General features: G+C 36.2%; 1 protein-coding gene across 5 annotated transcripts in view; it reads left to right on the forward strand.

The window, feature by feature from the left end:
- The window catches only part of ERCC6L2 (ERCC excision repair 6 like 2), a 174,272-nt gene that overhangs the window by 33,126 nt on the left and 127,434 nt on the right, over positions 1 to 13,712 (forward strand). For all 5 annotated transcript variants that reach the window (XM_065946782.1, XM_065946780.1, XM_065946779.1 and 2 more), the window contains exon 4: positions 7,744 to 7,937. In XM_065946782.1, the coding sequence (XP_065802854.1) occupies positions 7,744 to 7,937 (194 nt within the window). The remainder of the gene's footprint in view (positions 1 to 7,743; positions 7,938 to 13,712) is intronic.

Below are 13,712 nucleotides of genomic sequence, written 5' to 3' on the forward strand. Positions count from 1 at the left end.
TTCTATGGTTTCAGGTCTTAGTTTCAAATCTTTAATTCATTTCGAGTTCATTTTTGTGTGTGGTATAAGATAGTAGCCCAGTTATACAATGTGGTATCCAGTTTTTTCAGCACCATTTATTGATTTCTTAACAATATTTATTTGTCCATGAGCATGGATTTTCTTTCCGTTTATTTATGACATTAAAATTTTTTAAATCAATATCTCATAGTTTTCAGTGTACACATCTTTAATTTCTTTGTTTAAATTTATTCCTAGTTGTTTTATTCTTTTTGATACAATTATAAATGGGATTGTTTGCTTAATTGCTCTTTCTAATAGTTTGTTGTTAGTATATAAAAATAAAACAGATTTTTGTATTGAATATCCTGTAACTTTGCTCAGTTTTTCTATCAGTTTTTTCAGTTTTCTGGTGGAGTGTTTAGGGTTTTCTGTGTGTTTCTATGTCATTGGCAAATAGCGACAATTTACTTCCTTTCTAGTTTGGATTATTACCCCTATTATTAGGACTTTCAGTACTATGGGAATAAAAGCTGTAGAAGTGGACATCTTTGTTTTTTTCCTTGTCTTACATGCAAAGTTTTCAATTCTCACCATTGAGTATGATCTTACCTGTGTGCTGGTTATATATAGCCTTTATTACGTTGATGTATGTTCCCTCTATACCAAATTTGTTGAGTTTTTCTCATAAATGGATATTGAATTTCCTCAAATGTTTTTCTGCTCCATTGAGATGACTGTATGATTTTTATTCTTCATTTTGTCACTGTGGTGTATCATGTGATTGATTTGCATATGTTGAATCATCCTTGCTTCCCTGGAATAAATCTCACTTGTCCAAAGTGTAAGGTCATTTTGATGTACTGTTGGATTCAGTTTGCTAATATTTCACTGAGGATTTTTGTATTTAAGTTCATCAGGGCTATAGCCTCTAATTTTCCTTTCTTATGGTATCAGACCTCATAAAATAAGTTTGAAAGCATCTCCAGCTCTTGCATTTCTTTGAAGAGTTTGAGAAGGATTGGTGTTATTTCTTCGTTGAATATTTGGTAGATTTAACCAGTGAATCTGTTCCTCATTTAATTTGGAGGTTTTTGGTTACTGATTCAATTTCCTTACTTGGAGCTGTTGTGTTCACATTTTCTATTTCTTTGTGATTCAATCTTAGTAGGTTGTATGTTTCTAAGAATGATATATGATAAATTTCTTCTAGTTGTCCAGTTTGTTGGTATAAAACGATTCATAGTAGTCTCTTATTAAGAAGAAGTGGCAAGAATACACAGAAGAACTATACAAAAAAGATCTTCACGACCCAGATAATCACGATGGTGTGATCACTCACCTAGAGCCAGACATCCTGGAATGTGAAGTCAAGTAGGCCTTAGGAAGTATCACCGCAAACAAAACTAGTGGAGGTGATGGAATTTCAGTTGAGCTATTTCAAATCCTGAAAGATGATGCTGAGAGAGTGCTGCACTCAGTATGCAGGCAATATTTTGAAAATTCTGCAGTGGCCACAACTGGAAAAGGTTAGTTTTCATTCCAATCCCAAAGAAAGGAAATGCCAAAGAATGCTCAAACTAATGCACAATTGCACTCATCTCACACGCTAGTAAAGTGATGCTTAAAATTCTCCAAGCCAGGCTTCAGCAATATGTGAACGTGAACTTCCAGGTGTTCAAGCTGGTTTTAGAAAAGGCAGAGGAACCAGAGATCAAATTGCCAACATCTGCTGCATCATTGAAAAAGCAAGAGAGTTCCAGAAAAACAGCTATTTCTGCTTTATTGACTATGCCAAAGCCTTTGCCTGTGTGGATCACAATAAACTATGGAAAATTCTTCAAGAGATGGGAATAGCAGACCACCTGACCTGCCTCTTGAGAAACCTGTATGCAGGTCAGGAAGCAACAGTTAGAAGTGGACATGGAACAACAGACTGGTTCCAAATAGGAAAAGGAGTACATCAAGGCTGTATATTGTCACCCTGCTTTTTTAACTTCTATGCAGAGTACATCATGAGAAACGCTGGACTGGATGAAGCACAAGCTGGAATCAAGATTGCCGGGAGAACGGTCAATAACCTCAGATATGCAGATGACACCACCCTTATGACAGAAAGTGAAGAAGAACTAAAGAGCCTCTTGATGAAAGTAAAAGAGGAGAGTGAAAAAGTTGGCTTAAAACTCAGTATTCAGAAAACTAAGATCATGGCAAATAGATGGGACAACAGTGACAGACTTTGTTTTTGGGGGGCTCCAAAATCACTGCAGATGGTGATTGCAGCCATGAAATTAAAAGACGCTAACTCTTTGGAAGAAAAGTTATGACCAACCTAGACAGCATATGAAAAAGCAGAGACATTACTTTGTCAACAAAGGTCTATCTCATCAAGGCTGTGGTTTTTCCAGTGGTCATGTATGGATGTGAGAGTTCGACTATAAAGAAAGCTGAGCGCTGAAGAATTGATGCTTTTGAACTGAGGTGTTGGGGAAGACTCTTGAGAGTCCCTTGGACTGCAAGGAGATCCAGCCAGTCCATCCTAAGGGAGATCAGTCCTGGGTGTTCATTGGAAGGACTGATGTTGAAGCTAAACTCCAATACTTTGGCCACCTGATGTGAAGAGCTGACTCGTTTGAAAAGACCCTGATGCTTGGAAAGACTGAAGGCAGGAGGAGAAGGGGACGACAGAGGATGAGATGATTGGATGGCATCACTGACTCAATGGACATGAGTTTGGGTGAACTCCGGGAGTTGGTGATGAGCAGGGAGGCCTGGCGTGCTGCGGTTTATGGGGTTGCAAAGAGTTGGACATGACTGAGCGACTGAACTGCGCTGATCTGCTTTAAGTTCTCTTTTATTTCTGATTTTGTTTGAGTCTTCTTTCTTTCTTTCTGTTATGTGTGACTAAAGGTTTTCTAATTTTGTTTGTATTGGCAAAGAATCAGCTTTTGCTTTTATTAACCTTGTCTGTTGCCTTGTTAGTCTCTATTTCATTTATTTCCTCTCTGATCTTTATTATTTCCCTCATTCTACTAACTTTGGGCTTCATTTTGTAATGTGTGTTTTTCTGGTTCGTTAAGGTGTAGAGTTTGGTTGCATATTTGAAAATTTTCTTATTTCTTGGGGTAGTTCTTTATCACTAAACTTTCCTCATAGAATTGAGCAGTCCTCATAGAATTGATGTCTAGTTTCATACCATTGTTGTCAGGAAATGTGTTTACGTGATTTCAACCTTCATAAATATATTAGGACTTTTTTGTGGCTTAACATATGATCTTTTCTAGAGAATGTTCCATGTGAATTTAAGAATATATTATGCTATTTCTGAAATGTTCAGTATGTAAGTTTTAAGTCAGTCTGGTCTGAGTCATTAAGGTGCCTCATGTATTTATAGATTTGACTTTCTTTTTTCTTGAATATTCCTGGTTGTTGATTTACTGTTCTTTTATTTGTTTTATTTATGTTTTCTTCAAATAGTTATAGTTTTACTTGTCATTTCCATTCTCATGTTTTGTTTATTATGTTTTCAGTTAGTTCAGTGGCTTAGTTGTTTCTGACTCTTTGCGATCCCATGGACTGCAGCACGCCAGGCCACCCTGTCCATCACCAAGTCCCGAAATTTACTCAAACTCATGTCCATTGAGTCGGTGATGCCATCCAACTGTCTCCTCCTCTTGTTGTCCCCTTCTCCTCCTGCCTTCAGTCTTTCCCAGCATCAAGGTCTTTTCAAATGAGTCAGCTTTGTATCAGCTGGCCAAAGTATTGGAGTTTCAGCTTCAGCATCAGTCCTCCCAATGAACACCCAGGACTGATTTCCTTTAGGATTGACTGGTTGTATCTCCTTGTAGTCCAAGGGACTTTCAAGAGTCTTCTCTAACACCACAGTTCAAAAGCATCAATTCTTCAGTGCTCAGCTTGCTTTATAGTCCAACTCTCACATCCATACATGACCACTGGAAAAATCATAGCTTTGGCAGGACGGACCATTGTTGGCAAAGTAATGTCTCTGCTTTTTCATATGCTGTCTAGGTTGGTCATAACTTTTCTTCCAAGGAGTAAGCATCTTTTAATTTCATGGCTGCAGTCACCATCTGCAGTGATTTTGGAGCCCCAAAAAATAAAGTCAGCCACTGTTTCCACTGTTTCCCCGTCTGTTTGCCATGAAGTGATGGGAGCAGATGCCATGATCTTAGTTTTCTGAATGTTGAGTTTTAAGCCAACTTTTCCACTCTCCTATTTCACTTTCATCAAGAGGCTCTTTAGTTCTTCTTCACTTTCTGTCATAAGGGTGGTGTCATCTGCATATTTGAGGTTATTGATAGTTCTCCCGGCAATCTTGATTCCAGCTTGTGCTTCATCCAGTCCAGCGTTTCTCATGATGTACTCTGCATAGAAGTTAAATAAGCAGGGTGACAATATACAGCCTGATGTACTCCTTTTCCTATTTGGAACCAGTCTGTTGTTCCATGTCCAGTTCTAACTCTTGCTTCCTGACCTGCATACAGATTTCTCAAGAGGCATTTCAGGTCATCTGATATTCCCATCTCTTTAAGAATTTTCAACAGTTTGTTGTTGTTGTGTTTAACTGGAAGTAATTTTGCTTGTTATTTCCATTCTCATGTTTTGATTATTATGTTTAATTGAAACAGGTGATATTCATTGTTTTGCTAACCATTGATCTGAACAGTATGAAATTGATCTGATATTCATCTATAACTTGCCACTTAGTTAGAATATTTGTTAAATTTTTGTGTTACTATTATGCTGCTCTTCTAAAAAGGATTTGGAGAGGCTCCTAGAGTAGATTCTCAACTTAAATTTCCATAGATTAAATCTCCAGAATTTACCGAGGGAAAGATTATGCATAGTTAGCATGTAAATTAATTAGATTTAACATTTTTGAAAGAATTAGGTTATATGCTTTAGAACTTTGAGTTAAATAGTAAAAAGTCCAATTTTATGGTCTGTAAGTTCTCTGAATATAGGTACATTTTATTTTTCAGTTTGATGTGTCACTTCCTCCAGTAGGAAATTTTTCCTTTGGCTCTGGTGGTTGGTCATTGTGCTCTGAATATGTCCTCCTCCTACCTTTTGCCATTGACACATGCCTTCATTCATTAATTTATTTATCAACTAAACGCCTTTGTTTTCTAAGCACAGTACAAAGTACTGTGTACAAAGTACTGTGTACAAAGTACTGTGTACAAAGTACAAAGTACAAAGTACTGTAGTTACAGTGGTAAGTATGAAAGCTACGCGTCTCAAGGTCATAGGCTTTCTGATTTAAGATGTGAACATCATATATTGTTGGTTAAGAGCTTCAGAATTATACAGGCATGGGTTCATCTTGCTGCTTAATAACATTGTGGTGTTGGGCATATTATTTAACATCTCTACACCTTAGTTTTATCATCTCTAAAAAGGAAATATAAAATATTTCTACTTTATAGCCTCTCTTATGTAAAATTCTTGAGTTAAGATCTGTCAGCACTTTGCACTGTGTTTAGCACATAGTAAGTGCTCAGAAATGGTTCTGGTAATTGTTAATACTGTAACTACTTCTACCACAAAAATCATCACACATGAAAAACATCTTTGGGTATTTTGTCACAGTACATAACATCATTTTTCTAAAGCAATAGTACTCAAAGAATGAAACTTTAAAAGTATGTACCCTAATAATTGAACTAAATTTGTTGAAAGAGATAAAAGTAATTTAATATTCTGTAGTTGTACTCTTAAATGTGGCATCTGTTGATTTCTTAATAACTCTGAGTGGGCAAATTTAAATTTCATTTATATTACATTTTAAACCTAGTCTTGTAAAATTATTTATTGACTTCAGGGTAAATAGAGTTGCTTTGTAATTAGTGGCTGAGCAGTTGGACAGTTCTTTCCATTTTATTGTTTTGGCATCCTTTCCTTAAATAAGGCTTATTAAGTTAAGTATTCTTCACAACATGGTAGTAAATACTTCAAGTTATTCTTCTTTTATACTTCCTCTTGACTTCTCAAATGGCATAGCTCAGTTCGCTTTCCTCTTTTAGTATTAAAATTAGTTATTAATCCTTTTGATTTACTTTTCACAGTTTTGAAGATCAGTAATGTCTGTAAGGAATGTCTTAATTTTTAAACTTATATTGGAATCTTAAAGCTGGTTCTAGAAATCTCTACATTCATTGACACCTTTGGTGAATGACCCCTCAAATGGAAAATTGTACAAAGCGCTCAGATGGTGTTTGAGTAACATTTTCATTGTATAATATTGAAAAGAGGGTAGGAGCAGGAGCTTTTTACTTGTAGTCCCAATTTTTTATTGAAGGAGAAAAATGGAATTCATAGAGTGAATTCCAAGTAGAAGACAAAACTGTTTCAGAATTAATCTTCTGTTCTCTTTCTTTTTTCTGTTTCTAAAACAAAGTCACAGACTTGATATCTTACAGCTGATAAGTGGCCCAGCTGAAATGCTTCATAGAAGAGAGTGTAGGATTTAGAGTAATATTGTATTATTTTATTTTTCGTTAAACTGAAAATTTTCAGTATGTTTAGTTAGTTCATCTTTATCAGTAGGACCAAGTATAAAACTTTAGGAAAGAAACTTATTTAAACCCTGTTAAAGATAATAGCTCAGGAACCGTGGTAACAGTAAAAGATTAAAATATTAGAAATTAAAATGGTTCATGACAGCAGGATTTCAGGTTGGTATAGGAAAGGTCAGTGAAACCCCAAAACATTTATTTGAAGACGAAACAGATATATGTTGTTAATCTCAATGGCTTAGGACTTACATGAGTTAAGAGAGAACAGGAAGAGAGTAGAGACTGTAAGTACTGATAACTCCTAAGGATCATTGCGATAAAGAAAGTAAAGTAATGGGTGATAGTTTGAGAGAGATGCAAGTTTAATAGCTTGAGAGAGATGTAGGAAGAATTTTTTTGTTATGTTTTATTGAGAACAATAAATTTGACTTGTTTTATTTATTGAGAAATATTAGAACATGTTTGTTTGTATTTGTATGTGTTCTGTTAAAAAGCAAAATTTAATCGTGTTGGGCAGATTGGGGATGGTTTCTTCAGCATTGACTTCAGGTTGACAGGAAGTAATGGGAGCCACTGTGTAAGCTGAGTTTGTCTTTAAATAAGGACATGGACAGTACACCCATGGTAATAGATGGGAGGACAGAATATGTGGAAGTAAATATAGGTAGGTTATTGATCCAGTGGTAAGAGATAAGGAGGTTTTCCTCTAATTGCTTTAATTTTCCAGGTCATCAACCGATAGTATCTGAGAGGGAGGGGAAAGAAATGGACTAGGAAAGTGAAATGAAAAGAGAGCTCTGGAAGACCATACATTTCAAGAAAAAAAGCTGGCCTTCTTTACATATTTCTATTACCAGTGTGGCCCTTGAAGTTAATATTGGGATCGCGATTATACTCTTCTCTGTTTCAGAGAATTATTTTTCTCTTATTCCTCAACTCCTTTGGTGGGGGGGGGGGAGTGTAAAAAAATAGCTGTTACTTTGGACAGGACTGGGTATCTATTTTTTTCTTAATAATAAGAATAACAACAAAGTAATGTTTGATGGTCTTCTAAGTTAGATATATTCAGTTGCTCAATTGTATTTATACTTATTAACTACAGGGTCAAAAAACAAAGATTAGGATAGTTGATATTCTGTTTTAACTTTGGGGTTCTTTTTCATTTAAAAAATTATATCATACATTTTTCTTCTTCTTCTTATAGATGTTCTTAATAGTTGCTCCTCTTTCTGTCCTCTACAACTGGAAGGATGAGCTGGACACCTGGGGATATTTCAGAGTCACTATTTTACATGGTAACAAAAAGGATAATGAACTGATTCGTGTGAAACAGAGGAAATGTGAGATTGCTCTAACAACTTATGAAACACTGCGCTTATGTCTGGATGAACTTAACAGGTAATCAGAATAATGGGAGTGATTGCATTAGTATTCTGCTTACATCAGTTGTATTTATCCCTTTGTACTGTGGGACTCCCCAGGCAGCTCAGTGGTAAAGAATCCGCAGAGTTTGAAAGAGACGCAGGTTTGACCCTTGGGTTGGGAAGAAACCCTAGAGGAGAAACCCACCCAGTATTCTTGCCAGGATAATCCCAAGGACAGAGGAGCCTGGTGAGCTACAGTCTATGGGGTCACAAAGAGTCGGACATGACTGAGCAATTGAACACTTTATATTGTAATTTTTTTTAAGCTCTAAATATTCTGTAGCATTATTTAACTTGATTTCAAAGTTATTGAAATAGACAGTTTATAGTAATTAATTCATTTTCTAAGAAGGAAAACCTGAGTCAGGGTTTCTACAGTTCCTTATTTCCTCTATTACCTCTTCAAGCAGTGCCTGTTAATGAATGAGACTTGTCCTAAATCTCATGTACAATGTTTTGTGTGTTTGATGCCTCTAGACTAAAATAGTGAGTTTCATGAATGATTTTACTTACGGGAGTCTGTTGTTAATGTAGAATAGCAAAAAATAACATTTTTTGAGCCACTATTCTAAGACTACAGGTACCCAAAAGAAATGAACTATATTTTAAGGTTTTAGTGGGGAATCTAGGTACAGTCAATTATGAAGTCATGTGTGTGCTATGATATGGAATAGAGGATGTTATGGGAGCTCATGAGGAGCCTGACTCCTGCAGAGTGAGGAGAGAAGTCAGAGAGCTTCCCAGAGAAGATGACCTATGAGCTTACTGAGGATTGAAAGATGAGTAAGAGTAGGAAAGAGTAGGAAAATCAAGCAAGAGGGAACAAACCACGTTTGCAGAGGCCTCCTGACAACAAAGATCACAGCACTTTTTAATAAATGAAAGCAGTTCTAATGCTTTGTGCATGTAATGACTATGCCTAGAATGTAAAAGGGAAGTGGCCAGGAAACACCACCAGTGTGGTAAGCAAGGAATAGATCGTAAGACTATTTAAAGCTTCTTAGAGAATTTTGATCTTTATCCTTAGAACAATAGAGTCTCCCTGAAGTGTTTTCAGAGGATTACTCTTATGATAAAAAATTACCAGATTTGCATTTTACAAGTCATCATGTTGCTGTTTTGTGCAGAGTAGAGCCAAATTGAATGGTGAAAGTCCAATTAGGAGACTTGTTATGTCCAAATTCACGTGTTCCAGTCTCAACTCCAAGGACCTTGGAATGTAACTAAAGTAATTAAGTTAAAATGAAACATTAAGGTGGGGACTGAGGCCAGTCTGCCTGGTTGTCCTTGGAAGAAGAGAAGGAGATGCCAGGAGCTCCTATACACAGAGGAAACGATACAGGAAGATGCAGCAGGAGGGCAGTAGTCTGTAAGCATAGGAGTGAAAAGAAAATGAAAGTTGTTCAGTCATGTCAGACTCTTTGTGACCCCCCGTGGACTATATAGTCCATGGAATTCTCCAAGCTAGAATATTGGAGTCGGTAGTTGTTGCCTTCTCCAGGGGATCTTCCCAACCCAGGGAATTGAACCCAGGTCCCCTGCATTGAAGGCAGATTCTTTACCAGCTGAGCCACCAGGGAAGGTCAAGCATAGGAGAGAGTCAATGGAAACCAAACCTGCCAACACTTTGATTTTGGAATTCAAGCCCCCAGAAATGTTGTGCCTGACATCTTTTGCTCATCATCATGTTTTTAAGAATCTGCTGTGTTATTGAATGTATCAGTGATCATTCTGTTTAATGCTGAACTGTATTGCATTTTATAAATATATCACACTTTGTTACCTATTCATTTGAGGATAGATATTTGGGTTTTCTGGTTTAGGTTATTAAAAGTAAACATTTAAGTAATATTTATGTGTAAGACTTCTTTGACATACATTGTAATTTCTCTTGGGTAAATTCCTAAGAGTGGGATTTATGGATGAGAAGCCATTTTTCCAGAGCGGTTGTATCATTTTACTCCAACTAGCAACCCATTAGAGTTCATTTGCTTCATATACTCACCAATATTTGGTATTATTTGTCTTTTTGTTTTTAGTGTGTATAGTGGTATTCCATTACAATATAATTTGCCTTTATCTGATCTATGTACGCTTGAAAAAAGTGTTTGTTCTATAATTGTTGGGTATATTGTTCTATAAATATCAGTAAAGTCAGTTTGGTTAGGTGTTGTTCAAGCATTCTCTGTCTTTACTGATTTTCTTCCCAGTTGGTTTACAGTTTCTGAGAGAGGAATATTGAAATCTTCAATTACAATTATAGATTTGTTTATTTCTCCTTTTATTTCAATCAGTTTTCAATTCATATATTTTGAAGCTTTGTACTTAGGTACACACATATCGATGATTAGTATTTTTTCCTTATGAATTGACCCTTTTATCATTAAAAATGCTCCTTTTATGTCTGTAATCATGAAATTTTCTCTGATATTAATATAGACAATATAGTCTTATCCTTGCTGTATGTTTATCATTTTCCAGCTTTTAATTTTTATCTGTTCTTTAAGGTGAGTCTCTTGTGGTTAGCATATTATCAGGTCTTGCATTTTTATCCATTTGGATAATCTGTGCCTTTTTATTTGGAGTGTTTAGTTCATTTATACTTAATGTGGTGGATTTAGAGCTACCATTTTTGTAAGCTCTAGGATTTTATTTTACTCCATTTACAAACATAAGTTTGCCTGTTAGTATTTCCTATATGCTGTCAGAAGACAGGAACAATCTGAGGCATGAAGTTAAGTAACTTGTACAAGCCTGCAACAAGTCGGGGTGAACAAGAGGTTTAAATCTTGACTTTGAATTCAATATGTAAGAGAGATTCTACAGTTAGATAAATGTAATAAGTTTATTTATCTTAGCACCAGTCATATTTTAGTTTTTGTTTGACTGTCTGCCCCTTTAGACTGTGAGGTCTTTGATATAGGATAATTTCTGTTTCATTGCTTATTACACTTCCAGGCATATGATTGTGTTAAATGGTTATTTTCTGTGTTTGTTATAAATATTAAATAAAAATTCCAAAGTAGAGTAATGTAAATATAAATCAAGTTTCTGTGTAAAATAAGAAAAATAAAGGGTTTCAGCTTTTGTGGTATTTAGCTTTCCTTTGTTTGAATAGTTTTATTTGACAAATATTCAAAATAATTTATATTCAATCTGAGTAAATACTAAGTAGTTTTTGTGAGAATGTTCTAAATGATAGACCAGGATTTATCATAGACAATATACAGAGTAGATAAACACTATAGGAGTGGAGCTGTATCTCTTTTTGTTATTACTGTTAATGTTTTACTTTACTTTTATCAAAGTTATATACTCATTTCAAGAGCCAAATATGAACACAGTTCATTCCTGTCTGCTGCAACCATTGCCTTTTCTTCAGAGACAGTCACCTTCAATTCTTTTACTTATGTTTTTAGTTTTTACTTCCATATCTCAAAGATCACATTCATGCTGCAACTTAAAACTTATTTCAGTTTTCAGCATCACTTGTTGATTTACTATAATGAAAAATGATGATTTTGTTGTATTTTGCCTCCTGCTTGCTTTACAGTGTCCTGGCTGGGATAGTTTGTGTAATAGGAAATAGTATATAGGAGATCCAACAACTTCTTAAACAGGCTGTTGAACATTTTGTGGTTGTTCAGTCACTAAGTCATGTCCTACTCTTTGCAACCCCATGGACTAGAGTGTTCCAAGCTTCCCTGTCCTTCTTTGTCTTCCAGAGTTTGCTCAAATTCAGGTCCTGGGAATCAGTGATGCTATCTAACCATCTCATCCTCTGCTGCCCCTTTTCTTTTTGCCATCAGTCTTTCCCAGCATCCGGGTCTTTTCCAGTGAGTCAGCTCTTCCCATCAGGTGGCCAAAATATTGGATCTTCAGCATCATTCCCTCAAATGAATATTCAGGATTAATTTCCTTTAGTATCGACTAGTTTGATTTCTTTGCTGTCCAAGGGACTGTCAAGAGTCTTCTCCAGCACCACGATTTGAAAGCATCAGTTCTTCAGTGCTCAGCCTTCTTTATGGTCCAACTCTGACATAGGTACAAGAATAATGGAAAAACCATAGCTTTGAATATGGACCTTTGCTGGCAAAGTAATGTCTATGGTTTTAAATATGCGGTCTTGGTTTGTCATAGCTTTCCTCCCAAGAAGCAAGTGTCTTTTAATTCATGGCTGTAGTCACCGTCCATAGTGATTTTGGAGCCCAAGAAAATAAAATCTGTCACCTTTTCCTCATCTGTTTGCCATGAAGTGATGGGGCCAAAAGCCATGATTTTAATTTATTGAATGTTTAGTTTTAAGCCAGCTTTTTCACTTTCCTGTTTCACCCTCATAAAAGGCTTTTTGCTTCCTCATCACTTTCTACCATTGGAATGGGTTCATCTGCGTATCTAAGGTTATTAATATTTCTCCTGGCAATCTGGATTCCATCCTGTGATTCATGCAGCCCAGCATTTTGCTTGATGTATTCTGCATAGAAGTTAAATAAGCAGAGTGACACCATACAGCCTTGTCATACTCTTTTCCCAATTTTGAGCCATTCTGTTGTTCCATCTCCAGTTCTAACGGTTGATTATTGACCTGCATTCAGGTTTCTCAGGACACAGGTAAGGTCTGGTTTCCCCATCTCTAAGGATTTTCCACAATTTGTTGAGATCCACACAGTCAAGGTCTTTAGCATAGTCAATGAAGCAGAAGTAGATGTTTTTCTGGAATTCTCTTGCTTTCTCTATGATCCAGCAAATGTTAGCAATTTGATCTCTGCTTCCTCTGCCTTTTCTAAACCCACCTTATTCATCTGAAAGTTCTTGGTTCATGTACTGCTGACGCCTCGCCTGAAGGAAATTGAGCATTACCTTGATAGCATGTGAAATGAGTGCAATTGTATAATAGTTTGAACATTCTTTGGCATTGCCCTTCTTTGGGATTGGAATGGAAACTGACCTTTTCCAGTCTGGTAGCCATTGCTGAGTTTTCTAAATTTGCTGGCATATTGAGTGCAGCACTTTAACATCTTTTAGGATTTCAAATCCTAAAATACTTCAGCTGGAGTTCTATCACTTCCTCTAGCTTTGTTTGTAGTACTCTTCCTCAGGCCTACTTCACACTCTAGGATGTCTGGCTCTAAGTGAGTGAACACACCATTGTGGTTATCCCAGTCTTTAAGAACTTTTTTGTGTAGTTCTTCTTGCCTCCTCTTCTTAATCTCTTTTGCTTTTGTTAGTTCCTTACTGTTTCTTTCCTTTACCTTGCTCATCCTTGCATGAAATGTTCCCTTAGTATATCATTTACTTGGCAAGATCTCTAGTCTTTCACATTCTATTCTTTTCCTCTCTTTCTCTGCATTGTTCACTTAAGAAGGCTTTCTTGTCTCTCCTTACTATTCTCTGGAACTCTGCATTCAGTTGGATATATCTTTCCCTTTCTCCCTTGCCTTTCACTTCTCTTCTTTTTTCAGCTATTTGTAAAGCTTGCTCAGACAACCACTTTGCCTTTTTGCATTTTTTTTTCCTTGTTGTGATTTTGGTCACTGCCTCCTGTACAATGTTATGAACCTCTGTCTGTAGTTCTTCAGGTACTCTGTCTATCAGATCTAATCCCCTGAATCTTTTTACCACTTCTACTGTATAATCATAAGGGATTTGATTTAGGTCATACCTGAATGTCTAGTGGTTTTCCCTACTTTCTTCAATTTAAGCCTGAATTTTGCAATGTGGAGCTGATGATCTGAGCCATAGTCAGTTC

Source organism: Muntiacus reevesi, chromosome 10 (genome assembly GCF_963930625.1).
Source record: "Muntiacus reevesi chromosome 10, mMunRee1.1, whole genome shotgun sequence".
In the NCBI taxonomy this organism is placed as follows: Eukaryota; Metazoa; Chordata; class Mammalia; order Artiodactyla; family Cervidae; genus Muntiacus; species Muntiacus reevesi.